Source organism: Grammomys surdaster, unplaced genomic scaffold, assembly GCF_004785775.1.
Source record: "Grammomys surdaster isolate TR1022 unplaced genomic scaffold, NIH_TR_1.0 213, whole genome shotgun sequence".
Taxonomy (NCBI): Eukaryota; Metazoa; Chordata; class Mammalia; order Rodentia; family Muridae; genus Grammomys; species Grammomys surdaster.
Window position 1 is genome coordinate 4090662 of NW_021604658.1, and position 21018 is coordinate 4111679.

Sequence of the window (21018 nt, forward strand, 5' to 3'; positions counted from 1 at the left end):
CACCATCACCACCATCACCACCACCACCACCACCACCATCACCACCATCACCACCACCACCATCACCACCATCACCACCACCACCACCACCATCACCAACACCACAAACCCACCAAACCATATTCACATTATTTAGTCAGACAGAATCTGACATTAGACATTAATTATTAATGACTAGGCATTAATAATTAGACATTAATATTTCATACTTTTTTGTTGTTTGTTTTTTGTTTTTCGAGACAGGGTTTCTCTATGTAGCCCTGGCTGTCCTGGAACTCACTCTGTAGACCAGGCTGCCCTCGAACTCAGAAATCCGCCTGCCTCTGCCTCCCAAGTGCTGGGATTAAAGGCGTGCGCCACCACCGCCCGGCTAATATTTCATAGTCTTAACTATGAAATTCTTCTGACTAAAGATACTTACAGCTAATCTGTGATTATTTGCGAGGCTGATCATTTGTTGGGCAAGGCCATTTAGTAGTCGAGTACGAAGGGACAGATCATCAAGGTCATGACGAAAGGGAAAAGCAATTCCATCTATTATCACTAACTGCACCTAAAGACAGGAGAGAGGATGAAATTAGGTTTGGAGTTAAAATTATAATAAAGAAGCACATTCCATTACATAAATAAATCTTAAAATTTGGGCTGAAAAAAGAAAGAAATCTAGCTAGCTAGCTGGGTGTTTCTTTGTAAAGATGGCTCAGCAATTAAAAGTGCATACTGCTCTTACAGAAGATCAGAGTTCAGTTCTCAGCACCCATGTCAGGCAGTTCACAACTTCCTTTAACCCCAGATCTCTGTAGGCCACTGGTCTTTAACCTATGGGTTACAATCCTTTTGGGGGTTGACTGACCCTTCCACACGGGGTACATATCAAATATTTACATTATAATTCATAAAAGTTGCAAAATTATAAGTATAAAGTAACAATGAAAATAATTTTATGGTTGAGGGTCACCACATGAGAAACTGTATTTAAGGGTTGCAACATTAGGAAGGTTGAGAACCACTGCTCTAAGGCATCCAATGGCCTCCTCTGGCCTCCAGTCACTTATACAATTAAAAATAAAAAAAGAGCATGGTAGTATGTGTCTATGATCTCAGCACACAGGAGGTAAGGCAGGAGGTTCATCAGTTTCTGGCCAGGCTTGGCTATACAGTGAGAGTCTAACTCAAATTAAGTAAATATAAATGAAAATTAAGAGTTTTCTTTCATAATGCTGGGAATGAAAGCTGTGGTCCATGCATGGTAAGCACTCTACCAATGAGCGGGCTGGAGCCCTCCTCCTACAGCTTCATTTTTATCTCTTCAAAGGTTTTCTCTTAAACTTCAGTTTGTTATTTTATGTGTATTAGTGTTTTGCCTGCATGTAAGTTTGTGTATCATGTTCATGCCTAGTACCTGTGAAGGTCAAACAGGGCAAGGATCTCCTGGAACCAGATTTATAGATGTTTATGAGCTGCCATGTGGGTGTTAGAAATCCAACCCAGGACATCAGAAGAGTACTCAGTGCTCTTAACCACTGAACCATCTCTCCAGCCCTTCAAAGGCTTTCTTTTGGAAAATATTTATCCAACGATTTTACAGTAATTATTACCTAAATACTAGTATTAGATGCATATGCCACTGTTCCAGGACAGCCAGGGCTATACAAAGAAACCTTGTTTCCAAAAAAATCCAATAATGATGATAATGATGATACAATAGGCTGACTACAGTAGCACAAGACTAGATCCCAGCACTTGAATGAAGACAGGGTGACTGAGAAGTCAAGGTCAGCAAAGTTTGGTGTGCATGCACTCCAGAGGCATAGGAAGTTGAATCTCTGAGTTTGACACCAGCCTGGTCTACAAAGTGAATTCCAAGACAGCTAAGGCTACACATAGAGAAACCCTGTCTTAAAACACCAAACAAATCAAAAAACAAAAAAACAACTGCCACAAGAATAGGTACATAGCTCAATAGAATAGAATCCAGAACGTTTGTATTTGTCATCAACAGATATTTCAATCTTTTTTTTTTTTTTTGGTTTTTTCGAGACAGGGTTTTTCTGTGTAACCCTGACTGTCCTGGAACTCAGTCTGTAGACCAGGCTGGCCTCGAACTCAGAAATCCGCCTGCCTCTGCCTCCCAAGTGTTGGGATTAAAGGCGTGCGCCACCACCACCTGGCTCAGATATTTCAATCTTAAGACTATACAATGAATATACAATATTTTGAAATGTGAACAGCATAAATGTGCAAAGTAAGTAAGTAAGTGGTAGGACAGGGAAAGAAGAGGCTTTTGAACTGGTATTAAGTTTATACTATTGCTACTGTTTATTTTTGTATTATTAACACTCTCAAAGAAGTTATTTCAGTAGTATGGTCCATACCTTTGAATGATCTGAAAGGAAATCTGGAAGGAGATAGACTTGTGCCAGCAGCTCAGTGTAATCGTGACAACGAAAATAGTAAATATGGGAAAGAATATTTTCAAGAGTAAAATCCTTCAAGGCTTTCTGATGTTCTGAAACAAACAAAGCAATCCTAAATAGCTTAGTTTTTCTTGTTCTAATAGTGTGCCAATCATAAATAATCAGTTATTTTTTAATAACAAAATGGAATACCTTTGTATCATTGTAAAACATACTTTCTAAAAGACAACAAAACTATTGTAAAATGACTTTAAACTGAGTTTTGATGATTGCTGTCCTATCATAACTTTAATTTTTTTCAAATCCTATGTTTTTTTCTCGTTCTTTCTTTCTTTTTCTTTCTTTCTTTTTTTTTTTTTTTGTTTTTTTCGAGACAGGGTTTCTCTGTGTAGTCCTGGCTATCCTGGAACTCACTCTGTAGACCAGGCTGGCCTCGAGCTCAGAAATCCGCCTGCCTCTGCCTCCCAAGTGCTGGGATTAAAGGCGTGCGCCACCACCGCCCGGCTTCAAATCCTATTTTTAATGATTGTTCTTTAACCTCCCTTGTAGCCCACCACTCACCAGTGGTGGTGAAAAAGAAAAGATACGGGGAAGTGGACCTGTTTAGAAAGGTTCTTTGTAGCTCACATCTATAACCCCAGCATTTGGGGAGTCTACATAGTGAGCTTTAGCTAGATGGAACTACAGAGTGAGATTCTGTCTCAGAAGTACCAACCCACCAACTAACCAACCAGCAAACCAAAACCCAAACCAAACCATTCCATAGAAAGGCTCTTTGTAACAACTAGCAATTGCTGTAGTTCATTCACAGGTTAGCAGGCAGCAGCATCTCAATCTACGCACAAACACCTCATGGATATACCAGCAGTCCAGTTAAGTAGTTGGTTTAGCAACAGTGGTGACATGACCTAGCAGCGACAGCCGGGCCTCAGCCTCTGCTTGAGTCATCAGGAGGGACCAATAGAACACCAGTTCTCGGCGGCTAGGCCTCTCAGGGAAGTGAAGATCAGCAAAGACTCAAGACCCACAAGTGTTGGCTGTACCAGCAAGCCAAGCTTTGTCTCTGTCACTCAGTCCTATTTATACCCTCCAAATATCACGTGTCCTCCACACGCCTTGCCTCAGCCAGTTACATGGTGACACTATGTCTCAAAAAATAAAAGGGGGACGAGTGCTTGGAAAGATGATCAGTGGTTAAGAGTACTGGCTCCTCTTCCAGAGCAACTCGGGTTTGATTCCTAGAACCTACACATCAGTTCACAACTCCCTGTAACACACATAGTGCAGACATACATTCAGGCAAAACACCCAAACATATAAAAATCAAAGAATATAAAGTTTGGTTTTGAAATGAAAAACTAATATTACATTTCAGAATGTTTTAAAAAATATTTTAATGCTATTGGGTGTTTTGCCTCCACATAAGTGTACCATGCATGTGCACAGTCCCCATGAAGGCCAGAAGAGGGCATCGGACCCCCTGAAACTGGGGCCGAGGACAGGTATAAGCTGCTATGTGGGTGCTTAGACCCAAAGTTGGGTTATCTTCAAGAGCAGCAAAAGTTCTTAACAAATAAACTATCTCTTCAGCCCCTATGATGTATTTGATCCATGACAAGATGATAACCTGAGTTCAATCCATAGGACCCACACAGTGGAAAAAGAAAACAACTTGCAAGTTATCTTCAGATCTTCACATATGTGCAGTGGCATGTATACATACATATGTACACACACACACTAAATAATGTTTTTTTTAAAAGACCTGTTTATGTAAAAGTATGCTTTGTCTGCATGTATATATGCACACCAGAAGAGGTACTGGATCCCATTACAGATGGTTGTGAGCTGCTATGTGAGTGCTGGGAATTGAACTCAGGACCTCTGGAAGAGAAGGCAGTACTTTTAACAACTGAGCCATCTCTACGTAATGATAAGTGTGATTTTTAAAAAAAATTTAAAAATCAGAAACTCTTTAAACTACCAGTTTGAGACCAGCCTGAGCTACACAGTAAGTTCCAGGCCAGTTTGAGTAACAGAACAAGATCCTTTCTCAAAAAAGCCAAATAAAAAAAAGTACTTACAGTTTAACATAATAGAGCAAAACCAACAAGGGGCTGGAGTTGGAAGTGTTTGCCTACTATGAGCAAGCCCTGGGTTCAGCCCAGCATGTGTATGCACAAATACATACAGACCTTCACAGCAAACAAGAACTGAGCCGGGCGGTGGTGGTGCACGTCTTTAATCCCAACACTCTGGAGGCAGAGCCAGGCCAATTTCTGAGTTCGAGGCCAGCCTGGTCTACAGAGTGAGTTCCAGGACAGCCAGGGCTACACAGAGAAACCCTGTCTCGAAAAAACCAAGAAAAGAAAAAAAAAGAAAACAAGAACTGGAATGAAGCTCATTGACAGACTGCTTGCCTGACATTTACAAGGCTCTGGGTTTGATCCTCACCACGACAAAAACAAAGGACAAAACAAAGGGGGAAAGAAAGAAACTAGCTGCACAGGATAGCTCAGACCTGTAACCCAGCAGGAGGGCAAAGGAGGCAGAAAGCTCCAGTTAGAAAGGTCATCCACAGGGACATAGCAGTATAAGGATATTGAGGAACTGCATTTTAGATTAGTAAACATTGGCTTCTTTCAATGTTAGTAAAATAGTCACCAGAAAAACTTTAGCTTTAATCATAAACCAATCATTAAAACCTTCACATCCCAGTGCCTCAGTAGACCTACTGAATGTACAGCAAGATTTTAAGGTGTTTATTAAAGTACAGATTGTGCCAAGGGTAAGACTCTTTAGACAGAAGAATTTTGTCTTCTACCTTTCCAGTATCTCTGGTCTGAGTCCTGTAAATACTACTAAAAAACCATATATACAAACAATGAATTTGTTTTTAACAAATTGTGTGTGTATGTGTGTGTGTGTGTATGTACTCTTATACAAATGCCACAGTATGTCTGTGGATATCAGAGAGTAATTTTCAGGAGTGAGGTCTCTTTTTCTACCATATGGGTTCTAGGGATCAAATTCACACCATCAAGCTGAGTGGCAAGCACCTTTACCTGCTGAGCAATCTCAATGGCCAAAGTGCTTGACTTTGCAATTACTTATAAAAGTAATGGCTGTTGGGCCAGAGAGACGGCTCAGTGGTTAAGAACATGAACTGTGCTAGATGTGGTGGTGCATATGTTTATTCCCAGCACTCAGGAAGCAGAAGCGGGCAGAACTCTGTGAGTCTTGAGGCCAGCCTGGTCTACAGAGTGAGTTCCAGGACAGCCAAAGCTACATAATAAGAAGACCTTGTTTCAAAACAACAACAACAACAAAAACATGAACTGGTTTTCCTTAGAAACTGAGTTTGATTCTGAGTATCCGTATCACAACCTCTATACTCTAGCTCCAGGAGGATCTGTTGCCTCTGGCCTCTGTGGGCACCTGTATCCATGCACATGTCCATACGTACACACGCAACACTTACTTTAAAATATATTTTTATAATTTTCTTTTAATATGTGCATTCATGTCTTGCCTCCATGTATGTATGAGGGTGTCAGAAGTCTGAAAACTGGAGGTACAGACAGGAGTGAGCTGCCATGTGGGTGCTAAAAACTGGATCCAGGTCCTCTCTCTAGTCCCTAAAATATTGTGGTTTTTTTAATTAAAATCTTCAAAAAAAGGGCTGGAGAGATAGCTCAGCAGTTAAGAACACTGACTGCTCTTCCAGAGGTCCTGAGTTTAATTCCCAGCAACCACATGGTGGCTCACAACCATCTGTAATGGGATCCGACACCTTCTTCTCTGGTGTGTGTGTGTGTGTGTGTGTGTGTGTGTGTGTGTGTGTGTAGACAGCTACAGTGTACCCATATATATAAAATAAATAAATCTTCAAAAAAAAATTCAAAAAAAAAGTTAATAGCTGGCAAGTTGGGTATGACATGGGTCTATCATTCCAGCATTTTGGAGACTAAGACAGAGAATCACACAGTCTGGGTTATGGGGAGAGCACTGTATAATATTTTGTAACAAAAGTATTGGAGTTGAACTAGTTAAGCTTCCAGTTTGGGACAATCTCTTACTGAGGTCTGAGATATGCACAAATACAAACTGTCTTTAACTTACCTTCTTCCATGTGTGTTCCTGCTATGAGATGAAGGTGCTGAATGCAGGCAGTTGCCAGGCTTACCACTCTATCAACCATAAAACTTCCCTCTGTATCAATAAACACTGCCTCACCGGCTACGCCTCCAAAACATTCTGGGATCTGCACATCCACTGCCAATTGCATACTGTCAAGAAAGGAAATGACCAAGTCATTATCATAACCATTTAAAATGTCTTTTGTAAACTGCATATAATCATCAGCTAGATCAAGTTTTCTAAACGCAAATAAATATCCTATGTCAAAAGATATGGCTAATTCTCCATAACTCCAAATACATATGAATCAACAGATAATAAAGTGTTGTACAAAACTATGATTAAGGAAGTCTTAGTGGGTTTTAGGTTGCTGGGAATTGAATGCTTTATATTTTCTCCCTTTTTAGTCAGGGTCAGGCAATGAATGTAGCCCAGGCTGATCCTTCAACTCTCAATCCTTTTATCTCAGTCTCCATTTTACCCCTACTGCCATGTTTATAGAAGTGTGCCATAACCAGGTAGAAAGTATTTTTTGAGGGGGGAGACAGGGTCTTGCTATATATCACTGGCTGGTCTATACTGTTATATAGTCCAAAACATCATCTATGAATAAGTCCTACTTCAGTATCCTGAATGATAAGATTATGAGTGTGCCACCAAACCTGGTTCAGAACTCTTACCATACATTAATCATCTTTTAAACATTTGACAAATATATCTCAGAAGCCAATTAATTAGTGCATGTATTTGGTGACCAGGCTATGTTCCAAAAGAAACATTTTTGATGTCAGAACTTTATCAAGAAGATGGGGTACCTGGATGATACAAGTGACAAGATGATGGGTGTAAATACAAAGTAGTGATGTATGCTTCTTGGTTTCCTGACTACAAACTCACAGCAGAATATTCTATTTGTTACATTAAGTCCACCCTTAAGTAGGGAACGTCCTATTTTACCATAACTGTGTTTTTCCAACACCTGGTACACCACAAACTTCTGTCGTTTTCATTAGGGGTATTCCACCCCCAAGAATGTTATCTAGTGCTGAACAGAAGGTGATTATGAAGCCCTGGGTATGCTCTTGCTCTAGAAGTTCCAGTGCTGTGCACTTCTTGTTTGCCACAGATGTACCAGCACATCTTGGTTTATTTGTGAGACATTCTCTTCTTAGAATTTGTAGAGTTTCCAAGGCTTCCTCTTTAGATATCCCAACTTCTATAAATAAAATAAGAAAAATCTGACATTAGAGATTAAAAAGTGTAACTCAGAGTCTGGCATGGTGGCCCATGCCTTTAATCCCAGCACCAGGAAGACAGGCAGGCCAGCATGGTCTACAGATCGGTCAGGACTACACTGAGAAACCTCTTCTTGAAACAAACAAAAGTGTAACACGGAAGTGAATTACCCAGTTACTTAGTTATTTAGCAGCTGGGGATCTAAACCAGGGCCTTGAGCACAAGCAGCTAGCTAGTTCTCTATCGTTCTGCTACTGCCCTGTTAGCATCTTCACTGCTATGTAGAACTTAAAATTAGATTAGGGGGTGTAGCTCTGTGGTGGAGTGTTGATCTAACATTGGCAAAACCATGAGTTCAATACACAACGCTTAAACGAAAACCAAACCAGATTCCATTCTGTCCTCTTGGGCAACCAGCAAAGAGATACCCATAGTATTACTGGCACAGTGGGTGGCCAGAGCCAAGTTTGGATTTGTGGACATTAAGGATGCGGCGGTTCCCACTTACATGTAACCTGAAGAACTCTGAAAAAAGTCGGAGGGAGAGTATTCCCTGTGAATCACGAAGTTTTTCTAGAGTTTTTTCCTCCTAGCCTAAGGGAATGTTCTATAGCTTTTCTCACTGAAATGTCTCTAGTCCTACTCTAATCCTTCATTCCTCAAATTCAATTCCCACCCCCGCAGGATCTTTGAACAGCGAGAATTACATGGTTTGTGACTGTTTCCCAACTCAGTCAATCATGAAACTTCAAGATGAGAAGTCGGTTCTTTCATCTATAGACTGGACACCCTGGTTCAAGAGGAAACTTCTTTAAGTGAGGCACTCCTCAAAGAACCTAGCGGGCGCGGGAACGGAGAAAGCACAACTATAAGAGAATTACACCGGAGTCAAAAAGCAGCTTGGCGGAGGCGGGAGAACGAAGACGGAGGCGGCGCCAAGCGGCCGCGGGGCATCAGCTGGCTGCCGGAAGTCGTTACCTTTGCTGAGCTCGGAGGGCTTCACCTCCAGGACATCCTCGGCAGTCTGAAAACCCGCAGCCACCAACTTCACGCGCACCGCGGGAGACAGCGGAAAACCCACCAATTCCCGCTGCATTTTGAAAGCTCGGCGCTTACGCACGCTATGACGTAAAGCGAGAGGCGCGAAAGCCCTACCAGCCCAAACCCCGCCCGCTCGGGGGGGGGGGCTTGCGGCGTGACATCATGCGTGTGCCGTAAGGGGCGGGGCTCGCGCGGCCTAGACTCAAGAGGCCTTGCTGCTGCTGAGGAAATCCCACAAACTATTCCCGTTTAGCGTTGTTTTCTAGTGTCATTCGTCCGAGTCGCGTTTCGGGTATAGCCTAACAGTGGAAAAAAACAAAGACGAGGCTGGAGACACGAGGATGATAACCAGGCCAAGTGGATCCCATGCGGCCTATTTCCTTGCCACGCTCTGCCCTGTTTCACGGGTTCCTCAAGAATCTTTGAAAGGAGTCATCCCCCTGGATGGAAATTGTAGTATAAGCAGCAGCCGAATACTGATCACTTGGCAGTTTCTTGCTGTGAAAAATTCAGAAAGCCTCGAAGAAGGCCTGTTGTGTGTCCCCACAAGAATGGTGCCCCTTGACCCTTCCTGGGTGACCCTTTGCTTTTCCCGCCCTCGCGAGGGATTGTGGGCCAGTCCCCACCACCTGGGGGGGTTGCGTTAGGGAGCGGTTGGCGCCCACGCGCGCGTCCACGCACTCGCCCACGCACGCACAGCTTCCGGTGGGTAACCGGGGACTCGGGAGCTCACTCGGAGCGTGGCGGTTTCAGAGAGCATTAATGTCCGCAGGCCTGCCTAGAATAAGAAGTAGCTGGAAAAGTAAGATATCGTGTCCTTGTCGTCTAGTAGTCTCGCCTCGGTCTCTGGTGTCCTGAGGGAGGGGCTGGACCTCTTTAGTAGAGTTGACCAGGGATGTTCATGTAGCGGAAGTGACCGCTTCCAAAACAGAACTTTTGGGGAGATTGCCAGTTTGGAAGGTGGCTTTGTGCAAGAAATACGGAGGATGATATATATTAAAAAAAAGTGTGTCGTACCCTACATTTCATGTAAAAAATTATCTAACATTTTTTTGAAGACAACATCTAAACTTTATAAATTATGGGATATAGGAATACGCGGCTCTCCCCGTTTGTGCACTACGTATTGGCAACAGCTTTCTTTTTATTTTAACTTTTGGTTTTTCAAGACGGTTTCTTTGTGTAGGTTTCTTGCTTAGCTTTCCTAGAACTGGCTCTGTAGCGTAGGCTGTCCTCGGACTCAGAGAGATTCACGTGCCTCTGCCTTCTGAGTAGTGGGATTAGAAAGGCTAGTGGAGGTGAGAGAAATTGGCTCTCTGCTTCCATCATGTGGGTATTGAGGATGGAATTCAGACTGTCAGGCTTGGCACCCAGGCCTTTTCCCTGCTAAACTACCTCTCCCCTCCCTTGGCAGTGATTCTTAGCCTGGATTTTTATTCAGGGATTTAAGCTTTAAATACTCCAAATCAGTCTTTATTTCTTTTTTTTCTTTCTTTCTTTCTTTCTTTTTTTTTTTTTTTTGGTTTTTTTTTTCGAGACAGGGTTTCTCTTGTAGCCCTGGCTGTCCTGGAACTCATTCTGTAGACCAGGCTGGCCTCGAACTCAGAAATCCGCCTGCCTCTGCCTCCCAAGTGCTGGGATTAAAGGCGTGCACCACCACCGCCCAGCTAAATCAGTCTTTCAAATACTAAGGAAGGTAGCAACGTGTTGAACAGTCTAGTGAATGGCATATATCTTAAATGTACATACACATGTCATATAAAGTGTGAGGATATAAAAACAGCACCATTTTCTTGAAACTAAAATTTGAACTTAGAATTCTTTTTACTATCCTGAGCAATCTCCGAATTCTGTGTCCCTCCTGGGGGGAGGAGAATGTATTTATCCCATTTGATGACTTGGGGAAAGTTTGGTAAGACTGGATGAAATATGGTTTATGTAAGTACATAAACCATATTTCATCCAGTTTAGCTTATGTAAGATTTATATTTGAGCATTCAGTAATTATTAGTTATCCCCAGGAAGAATTTGTGCTTAATGTTTATAAAGCAGTTGGGTTCTTAGGTGAGAAGTTAAAAAAAAGAATTCTAAGGGGCAGGTGGTGGTGGCATAGGTAGGCCTCTAATCCCAGCATGTGGGAGGCAGAGGCAGGCCCGATTCCTGAGTTCGATTGCTGAGTTCGAGGCCACTCAAGAGTAAACAAAAGAAACCCTGTCTCAAAGCAAAAACAAAAACAAAATAAATAGTCTGGAGAGATATCTCAGTGGTTAAGAGCACTGGCTGCTCTTTCAGAGGACCAGGTTCAATTCCCAGCACCCACATGGCAGCTCACAACTCTCTGTAACTCCAGTTCCAGGAGATTGGACGACCTCAGAAAGACATACATGCACCAAAGCAGCAATACATGTAAAATGAAAAATGAATTATTAAAATAATAATAAAATAAGAAAATAAAAACAAGAAAACGGAGTTACAAGTAGTAATACATCTTTAGTTCGGTCAAATGCAGTGGATTTGCTTTTTAGATTTTTATTTCATCTTGGATAGTTAAGCCACTTGACTGTGACTTGGGCAATTAGATGCTGTTAATCTGCCATCTCATTTTCAATAGGGTGTCACAGACATGTACTTCCAGCTACTCGAGAGGTTGAGACAGAATGATTAAAAGTCCAAGGCTCACCCTGGCATACAGAGTGAACACAAGACTAGTTAGGGCAGATAAAACCTAATCACAAAAAGTAGAAAGAAGGCTAGGGTTATGTCTCAGTTGTAGAATGCTTACCTTGAATGTGAGGATCTAGATTCAATTCCCGCTACTAAAAAACACACAGAGACACACAAAACCACTCGTGTGTGTGTGTGTGTGTGTGTGTGTGTGTGTAATTTTCATCATTCTCTGCTGAAATTTTGAATATAGAACTTCTCAGTCCCTGTCAATCAGGGCTCTACTTTCAGTTTTGAGCATACCTTTCATGAATACATACTTCATGCAAGTAGAATAATCCAGAAATTCTTTTTCTGTGATTGGTCTGTTTCACTTAGATGATGTTCTTTTTTTTGTGTGTGTGTGTGGTTTTTTTGAGACAGGGTTTCTCTGTGTAGCCCTGTCTGTCCTGGAACTCACTCTGTAGACCAGGCTGGCCTGGAACTCAGAAATCCGCCTGCCTCTGCCTCCCAAGTGCTGGGATTAAAGGCGTGCACCACCACCGCCCAGCTTGGATGATGTTCTTAAGATTAATCCATGTGGTAACATCTATCGGAATTTCCCTCTGTGTGTGTGTGTGTGTGTGTGTGTGTGTGTGTGAACTAGAGGGAAAGAGAAGAGAAAGCAAGAGCAAGTGATCATGTGTGCTGCAGAGACAACTTCCTGTAGTCTGTCCTACCGTGTGGGTCCCAGAAATCCAACTCAGATCTTTAGGTTTAACTGCAAATACTTTTATTGACTAAACCATCTCTCCAGCCCTTTATATCTGTGTTTGTTGGGTGTTTTTTTGTTTGTTTGTTTGTTTGTTTTAAGTTACCAGAACTAGGGAGATAATTCAGCGGGTAAAATGTGTGTCATGCAAGCATAAAAACTTAAGTTCAAATCTCCAGAATGCTTGTAAAACTGAGCATAGTGGCACTTTATAATCCTAGTGTTCCTATATTGAGATGTGAAAGCCGGGAGGTGGTGGCGCACGCCTTTAATCCCAGCACTTGGGAGGCAGAGGCAGGCAGATTTCTGAGTTCAAGGCTAGCCTGGTCTACAGACTGAGTTCCAGGACAGCCCAGAACTACACAGAGAAACCCTGTCTCGAAAAACCAAAACACAGAAGAAAAAGAGAGAGAGAGAGAGGGAGGGAGGGGGGGTGGGAGGGAGGGAGGGAGGGAGGGAGGTGAGAAAGATAGGGAACTCCCTGAAAGTTTGTAGGCCAGGCCGGCCTGGCATCTGCAATGGTATCTTTGTTTGGGTTACTATTGCTGTGATGAAACACTAGTACCAAAAGCAAGTTGGGGAGGAAAGGGTTTATTTAGCTTACATTTTCACATCACAGTTCATCTTATTAGGAAGGACAGAAACTCATGCAGGGCAGAAACCAGGAGAACAGGAGCTGATGCAGAAGCCATGGAGGGTGCTTGCTCCCTAGGACTTGCTCAGTCTGCTTCCCTATAGATTGAAGCACCACCAGCCCAGGAATGGTACCACCCACAATGATGAACTGGGCCCTTCCCCATCAGTCTCTAAGTTAAAATGTCCTACAGGTTTGTCTATACCTCAGTCTTATGGAGGGAGGCATTTTCTTAAATGAGGTTCCCTCCTCTCAGATGACTTTAACTTGTGTCAAGTTGACAAAAAAGTAGCCAGCACAAATTTCAAGGTGGAAGGTGATGGCCAGTAGTAGTTCACTGACCTCCATATGCATTTTATGGCACTGATGTGCCCAAACTCCCTGACACAAATACATGCCTGCACACATATTATGATAAAAAAAAATTATATCAAGGCAAAGCATGGTATTTTGTGAGACCTCATTTTGCCCCACTGCTGGGGTGTGGAAACATCACTGCTGGGCTTTAGGAAGTGTCGAGACACCACTTGGGGTGGGAAAATGCAGTCTAGCATGTGGAAGGCTGAAGTTGAGGTTCCCTGATTCCCAAGAATACAGTCACTGCTGGGGTACTGCACAGTGGAATTGGGAATGAAGCGGCAGGGTCCATTGGCCTGCAATGAGGCCAGGACTGGGTGCCCCAAACTCCTGGACATCCAGGCAACCCAGCAGTGCCGGGTCAAGAAGAGTTGGGAATGGAATTGGGGCCCTGTGGGCTTAGGCAACAACAAGCCCGGGACTGGGGGAGTGAGCATGGCTTAGCTCATTGTGGAAAGTCCTTAGCTTGGCAACAGTTGTCTGGGAACAAAGAAAGGCCTTCTGTGGTAGACTTAGGCAGCAGCTCAGTAGTCAAAGGCTTTCTCCATGCTCCCCACAGCAGTTCTTGATGAAAGAGATAGTCCTTGGTTCCAAACTCTTTATTGGTTGTTCATCGTGGAAAATGAATCCTCAGGGTGGACCAGAGATTAAATACCTTTTGCAGGGAGGAATGTCTGGGCAGGGAAGCTTATTGGCTAAACCCTCAGAGTCTGAATGCCTCATTAGCATGGAGAACTCTGTTCTAGGATACATGAACAACGTGGGGAGTGTGTACATCTTTGGGGCCAGGAATCTAGTAGAGAGCTGGGAGGCTACCTACTCAGCTGGGTACCTGGTTACTGGGATTTCTGACCTGCTCTACCTTACCAAGTTTCCTGACACAACCCACTGTCCCATAGTGTCTCATGTGTAATTTCAGCATTCAGAGGCCTAGGCAGGAAAACTGTCTCAAATTTAAGGGTATATGTACTGAGTAATAGGCTAGCCATGATTATATAACAACACTGTTGTCAAAAAAAAAAAAAACTGAAAATGGTCAGATATATTTTATACCCTCAATCTAAGCACTAGGGAGGCAAGGGATAGACCTGTGAGCTCTATATAGCAAGTTCCAGGCCAGCCAGGACTATATAGTGAGATCCTGTCTCAAAAATGACACAAAACAGAAAAGCAAAAAGGGGCTAAGAAGATGGCTCATTGGGTAACAGGAGCCTGCTTCCAAGTCTGATGACCATGTTTGATCCCTCAGGCCCCCATGGTGAAAGGAGAACTGACCCCTGAAAGTTGTCCTCTGACCTCTACACATGGCTGCCTTTTCAGAAAACAAATATGTAAAATGTAATTGCGCCAGGCAGTGGTGGCGCACGCCTTTAATCCCAGCACTTGGGAGGCAGAGGCAGGCGGATTTCTGAGTTTGAGGTCTACAGACTGAGTTCCAGGACAGCCAGGGCTACACAGAGAAACCCTGTCTTGAAAAAAACAACAAAAAAAATGTAATTGCAAAAAGTTGCAAAATAAGTCTTTCTGTTTGACAGGACAAGGGACTGAGGTACATATTTGAAATATCAAAAGCAGACCTGGCCTCCCGGTTCTCCCAGCATCCCTCAGTCTCTAGCTGGCATACCCTGCCCCCAACCCTGAACTTTCCACCCTAGGGACTGAGCTGACCTTCCCCCAGAGGCTCTTCCCTATATAATCCAGACATCATTTTGGTTTTTGGTTTGTCCCTTTCTCATGCTTGTGTGTTTGAGTTCCCACCCCTTCCCTCCCTCTTCCTCTCTGTTCCTCTTTCTCTGTGGGCTCACACCCTTTCTTTCATTTCCCACTCTCCCCATGGTGACTTACCTGGCCTTGGTCCTTGGAACCAGTGAACTAGCCCCCCTGAGAACAGCTTTCCAATAAAAGTGCTTTTAATATAGGCTAATCTGGCTTGAATTGGCTCATTTCACCAGTGGAGAAATAATCTGTCACTTCCTAGTACTGGGAGTTTATAGCCTCACACATGCCAGAGAAGCGATTCACCACTGAGCTATATCTGCAGTCTATTTATTCAGATTTGAGACAAAGTCTCTGTGTTTCCAAAGCTGGCCTCAAATTTATAATCTTCTTGGCTCCTTTGGAGTAGTGGAGTCACAGGTATGCATTGCCAGGCCTGACTAATGTTCTGTGGGTATTGTGGTTGGTTTGTTGGTTTTGAAAGGGGTTCCCTGTAGCCTAGGTTACCATAACGTTTTATCCAGTATAGACTGGCTGCACACTTGAAGCAGTCCTTGCTCTTCGGCTTCCCAGAGTGTTGGAGTTACAGGTCTCAGCCAACATGCCTGGCTTGGTAAAGCCCCTTCTTTGTCCTAAGGCAGACTGTATGCATAAGTATGCCAGTAATGATGAACATCTTGTGACATACTATAACTGAATTTCGTGAAGGCTGTGGACCTGTTGAGGACACTATGTTATTAGTTTAAGGAGGAATTGCTGGGGACAGGTCTGATTGTTCAATGGAAAAGGCATTTGGTGCCAAACCCTGAGGACCTGAGTTCTGTTTCCCAGGACCTACCTGGTGGAACGAAAGATCCAATTGATTCCCCTCTGAGGGATCACATGAGTTGTGCCACTTGCATGCAAGTTCATGCATACAGACACATCTACTAATTAAATGTAAAAAACGAAAAAGTATGCATAGGAAGCCAGGAAGATGGCTTGTTGGGTAAGGAACTTTCTTGCCAAACCTGACAACCTGAGTATGATTCCCAGGACCCACAAGTTTTTTTCTGATCACCATATGTGCATCATGGCACCTTCGTACCCAACAACAAATATATATGTGTGTGTGTATACATATGTATATGTATGTGTGTGTGTGGATAGACAGACAGACAGACAGACAGACAGACAGACAAGTAAACAAGGTATTCCTAGGACCAGTATGAATGGTCATTAGGTAAGGATGCTTGCTTCTAAATCTGCAAACTAGAATTTAATCCTTAAGAATCACATGGTGGCTGGGCAGTGGTGGCGCATGCCTTTAATCCCAGCACTTGGGAGGCAGAGGCAGGCGGATTTCTGAGTTCGAGGCCAGCCTGGTCTAAAGAGTGAGTTTCAGGACAGCCAGGGCTACACAGAGAAACCCTGTCTCGAAGGAAAAAAAAAAAAAAAAGGAATCACATGGTGGAAGAAAAGAACTAACTCCCATGGGGTTTCCTCTGACTACACACTGTTCCTTGGCACATATTTGCTCACACACATACACACAATAAGTAAATAAATGGATAAACAAATATTAACAAGAAAAAAGATTTTCAAGTCACAAAACTTCTAAAACTAGTATGTAAGCTTTGAACTTTTTCATAATGGTACTTTAGTTCACATGTAACTCCCTTTTCCCTTTCATGCTTAGTTGCAAACCAGATTTCAAAGTATCTTTTTTTTTTTTTTTTTTTTTGGTTTTTCGAGACAGGGTTTCTCTGTATAGCCCAGGCTGTCCTGGAACTCACTCTGTAGACCAGGCTAGCCTCGAACTCAGAAATCCGCCTGCCTCTGCCTCCCAAGTGCTGGGATTAAAGGCTCAAAGTATCTTGACATTTCTATTTTTTTTTAATCTGGATGCTTCACAGAGTTTCATATACTTGCACAGGGACCATGATAATCTTTTTTTTGGTATCATTCCAGTGTTAACTATCTGTGTTGCTAGAGCAAGCACTTAATATTTATTCCATACCAGGGAGGTGATGCTTTATTTATAAATTGTATATATGTACATGTGTATATAGGGTATATCTGTATATGTATACAACATATACTTTCCTTGAGATAGATTGTATGTATGTATGTATGTATACTTAATACCAGCACTCAAGAGAGAGGCAGAAGCAGGCAGATATGTGTGAGTTTAGGACTGGCCTGGTCTACATAGTGAGTTCCAGGCAGCCAAGGCTAGTAAAATCTTGTCTCAAAAAATAAGATAAAAATAGAGATAAAATAATTAATGCCTTTAATCCTAGCACTCAAGAGGCAGAGACCAGTCTCATCTACAAAGTGAGTTCCAGGACAGCCAGTGCTCTGTTACACAGAGAAACCCTGTTCTGAAAATACTAATTAATTAATTAATATGAAACAACTAGCAAACTGTTGAAAGTAGATCACTTGCCTGGCATGTGTGAGCCCCAGAGTTCAGTTTCTTGCACTTGAAAGGTCCCCCAACTCCGTGTCCCTATTTTTTTTCCCATGTCAGACACTTCTTTTTTTAATTTTCATTTTTAGTTTTAGTAAGATGTTTAAAACAGCACTATTAGGTTGGAGAGATGGCTGATCGGTTAAGAGCACTGACTTGGTACCTTGCAGCCATCCATAACTCCTGTTCCAGAAAATCTCGTGCCCTCTTGTGGTCTTTGAGGACACTTGATGCATGTGGTACACAGAATCCGTGTATACACAGCACCCATGCACTTTTTCTTAAAAGCATTGTTTCACACACATACTGTTTTCTCTCTTTGAAACTGAACTTTTAATGTACATTATAACAGGTTTGGTGACCCATGCCTTTAATCCTAGCAGGTAAATCTCTGTGAGTTTGAGGCTAGGCTAATCTACATATCAAGCTCCAGGACTACATGAAGAAACCCTATCTCAAAAAAGAAAAAAAGAATAATAAACTACACAATTTGTTTTGTGTGTATGTAGTCTCACACATGTAGGGGTCAGAAGAGAACCTTGTGGGGAGTTCTTTCTCATCATGTGGGTCCCAGGAGCAGGCTTTATTGTGAGGTAGAAACCAAAATCTGAATTGAGAGTCTAATATTAAGATGGGTAACTGCCTGGAGAAAAACAATTGCCAAGAGCAGCCTCAATGCATATTATAGAGAATTTTTAAAGACAAAACACATAGAAAAACTACAGCCAAGTTGGTGGTTGCAGAGGCATATTAACGCAAACACGCAGTTTTAACAGTAGCCAAAACCTTGCAGTAATCTGGGGCAGTTCAACCCTGAGTTTCTAGAACAGTGTTGGGTACTTTCCCAAGGGACTTATCATGGCATAGGTAGCAAAAGAGGTCAGTTTCATATTAAATCAAAGATGTCTCCAGCTGGGAGAACTGGAGGAATCTGTGCCCTCTTACAGCTTGGTAGGTGGCAAGTGCTTTTACTTGCTGACCCATCTCACTGCCTCTGTTTCTCTCTTTGTAGGTTTTTAAAGATTTATGTTTAATTAATTAACTATATACCTGAGGATGACGTCTGATTGTCCTCCCTCCACCTCCTGAGTGCTGTGGTTACAGGCATGACAGCCCATGCTGACAGACCCACAGACAGCTCTGTGCATGCTAGCCAAGAACTCTACCAGTTGAGCTACAACCCCAGGTGTACAGGCCTAGAGTTCATAATATTTTGGTGGATATAATAATATAAAGCACCATGACCAAGAACAACATGGTGGGAAAAGTCTATTTCATCTTACAGGTTATAGTCTGTCACTGAGGAAAGTCAGAGTAGGAACTTAAAGCAGAAACCGTGGAGGAACACTGTTTAATGTCTTGTTCCCAGGCTCATGGTCCTTTCTTACATAGTCCATACCCACTTTCTTACCTATGGTACCGTCCACAGGATCCAACATTAGTTAGCAGTCAAGAAAATACTCCACAGATACATCCATAGGCCAGTCTGATGGAGAAAGCTCTTCCTTCACTTAAGGTTTCCTCTTCCTCCTGGGCAGTGGTGGTGCACGCCTTTAATCTCAGCACTCAGAGGCAGAAGCAGATGGATCTCTGAATTCAAGGCCAGCCTGGTCTGCAGAGCAAGTTCCAGGATGGCTAGGACCACATAGAGAAATTCAGTCTTGGGGAAGAAAAAACACCTTTCCCAAGTATGTCAAAAACCATGATTTGCATCAAAAAGTTCATAGTCCTCTTGAGAAAAGTTTGGAGTGATCTGAATTTAAAGATTCTATGGAGTAAGAAGTAGAAGCTTAGAATTAGCTGATAGATCATGGGCATGAAGGTATTTTCCCTGGAGTGAGTGAAAGATTGTTGCACGTAGCTTGGACAGACAACAGGAGACCAAATGGTTCCATGAGGGGAGGTTTATTGAGGGGGGGGGGGGTAGAGGAGTGGGGGCGGGCCATGCCCACGTGGAGAGAGGGGGGAGGGAAGGGGAGAGGGGACAGCAAACCTGCAGGTCAAGGGACCAAGAGAGAGAAGGGGGGGTCAAGCAGCCCCTTTTATAGTGGGCAGGCCTACTTGGCTGTTGCCAAGTGACTGTTTAATACTAACAGTGAGGCTTATCCATTGCATTTCAGATGTGCTGAGCTTTGTGATTTCTTTAAATGTGCAGCACCAAACTGTGGTAGTTTGAGGCTGTAGTTTATGCTCTCCTTGATTTTCAGGTTGCTTAAAAAATGGAGCTTGCGGGGGCTGGAGAGATGGCTCAGTGGTTAAGAGCACTGACTGCACTTCCAGAGGTCCTGAGTTCAAATCCCAGCAACCACATGATGGCTCAAAACCATCTGTAATGAGATCTGATGCCCTCTTCTGATGTGTCTGAAGATAGCTACAGTATATTCATATGTAATAAATAAATAAATCTTTAAAAAAATGGAGCCTGCATTTTCTTAAAACTGAGCAGGCTTTATAAGACATGAGAGATATTAGTTGTTTGATACTTACTGTTAAGTTATTTTTCCTCCAGGGAGGAAGAGGAAGGCAGAGAGAGAGAGCAAGCGTGCGCTGGGGAGTGTGGGGAAAGGAACAGCCGGAGACACCAAAGAGTCTGGATTTTATGTAGGGAAGAATCTCTGAGGGAAAGGCAGCTCAGCCCATGGCTGGAAAGTTTAGGGTTGGGGGCAGGGTATGCCAGCTAGGGAGTAGGGGATGCTGGGAGAACCTGGAGGCCAGGTCTGCTTTGATATGTAAAATCTGCAGCTCAGTCCCTTGTTCCTGGGTCTGAAACCAAACAACCGTATTAACCTGTTAGTAGTTCAGAAATCTTTTGTGTTTAAGTTTATGTTTTGCTTTTTTTTCTCCCCACAGTTTGATACTATTACTAACATATTACCACAGGCTTAATGGTTTGATTGAAGTAAATTTATCACACTTGTGATGGGTGGGAAGTATAGTAGTATTGTTGTTCAGTTGAGTGTCACCCTACAGCCAGAAAGTAGGGCTGCATTCCAGGAATTTTTGGAGGCTCTAGGGATTAGGAGGGATTTACTACCTTAACCTTTTAAGCTTCCACATCACTTACGTATGACATCACTTAAGTCCACTTTGCAAGCATGCTAAGCAATTGAGTTAGCATCTTGTCTCTGACTTCAGTTCTTATCTTTGTATTTCTCTAGCCCTTCTGCGTGCTCTGTGATTTACTTTAGACCCACCTGGATAATCTCCCCATCGCAAATCCTTAATAACACCTGAGAGAAATATATTTTGTTGTTTTGACTCAGTCTCATATATACCAGGAAGGCCTCACATTATAGTTAGTGTGGCCTCTTCATGTGTACTGAGATTCTGAGATCACAGGCGGCCATTACTATACACAGTACTAGAGATCAAACCCATTGCATGCTAGACAGGAAAAAACATTCTGCCTACCTAAGTTCTCAGATCAAAGGAGCCTTTTGTGTGTATACACATGTGGTGCACATGAGTGGAGAGACTAGAGGCCAAAATGTTAGTGTTTGAAAGTTTGGGGGATTTTTTTTACTTGATAGGGTTTGGTTTTATTGTTTTGAGACAGGGTCTTACTACTTAGACAAGGTTAGCCTCAATCTTAGAGAGAAGATCTGTCTGC

General features: G+C 42.8%; 1 protein-coding gene across 1 annotated transcript in view; it reads right to left on the minus strand.

Moving 5' to 3' along the window:
• The window catches only part of Rad51c (RAD51 paralog C), a 21417-nt gene extending 12503 nt beyond the window's left edge, over positions 1–8914 (minus strand). The window contains exons 1-5 of the mRNA XM_028772424.1: positions 8772–8914; positions 7515–7773; positions 6540–6706; positions 2376–2509; positions 422–553 (exon numbers count right to left, since the gene is read on the minus strand). Coding sequence (XP_028628257.1) covers positions 422–553; positions 2376–2509; positions 6540–6706; positions 7515–7773; positions 8772–8889 — 810 coding nt within the window. The 5' untranslated portion in view covers positions 8890–8914. The remainder of the gene's footprint in view (positions 1–421; positions 554–2375; positions 2510–6539; positions 6707–7514; positions 7774–8771) is intronic.
• Between the last annotated feature and the right edge of the window lie 12104 nt (positions 8915–21018).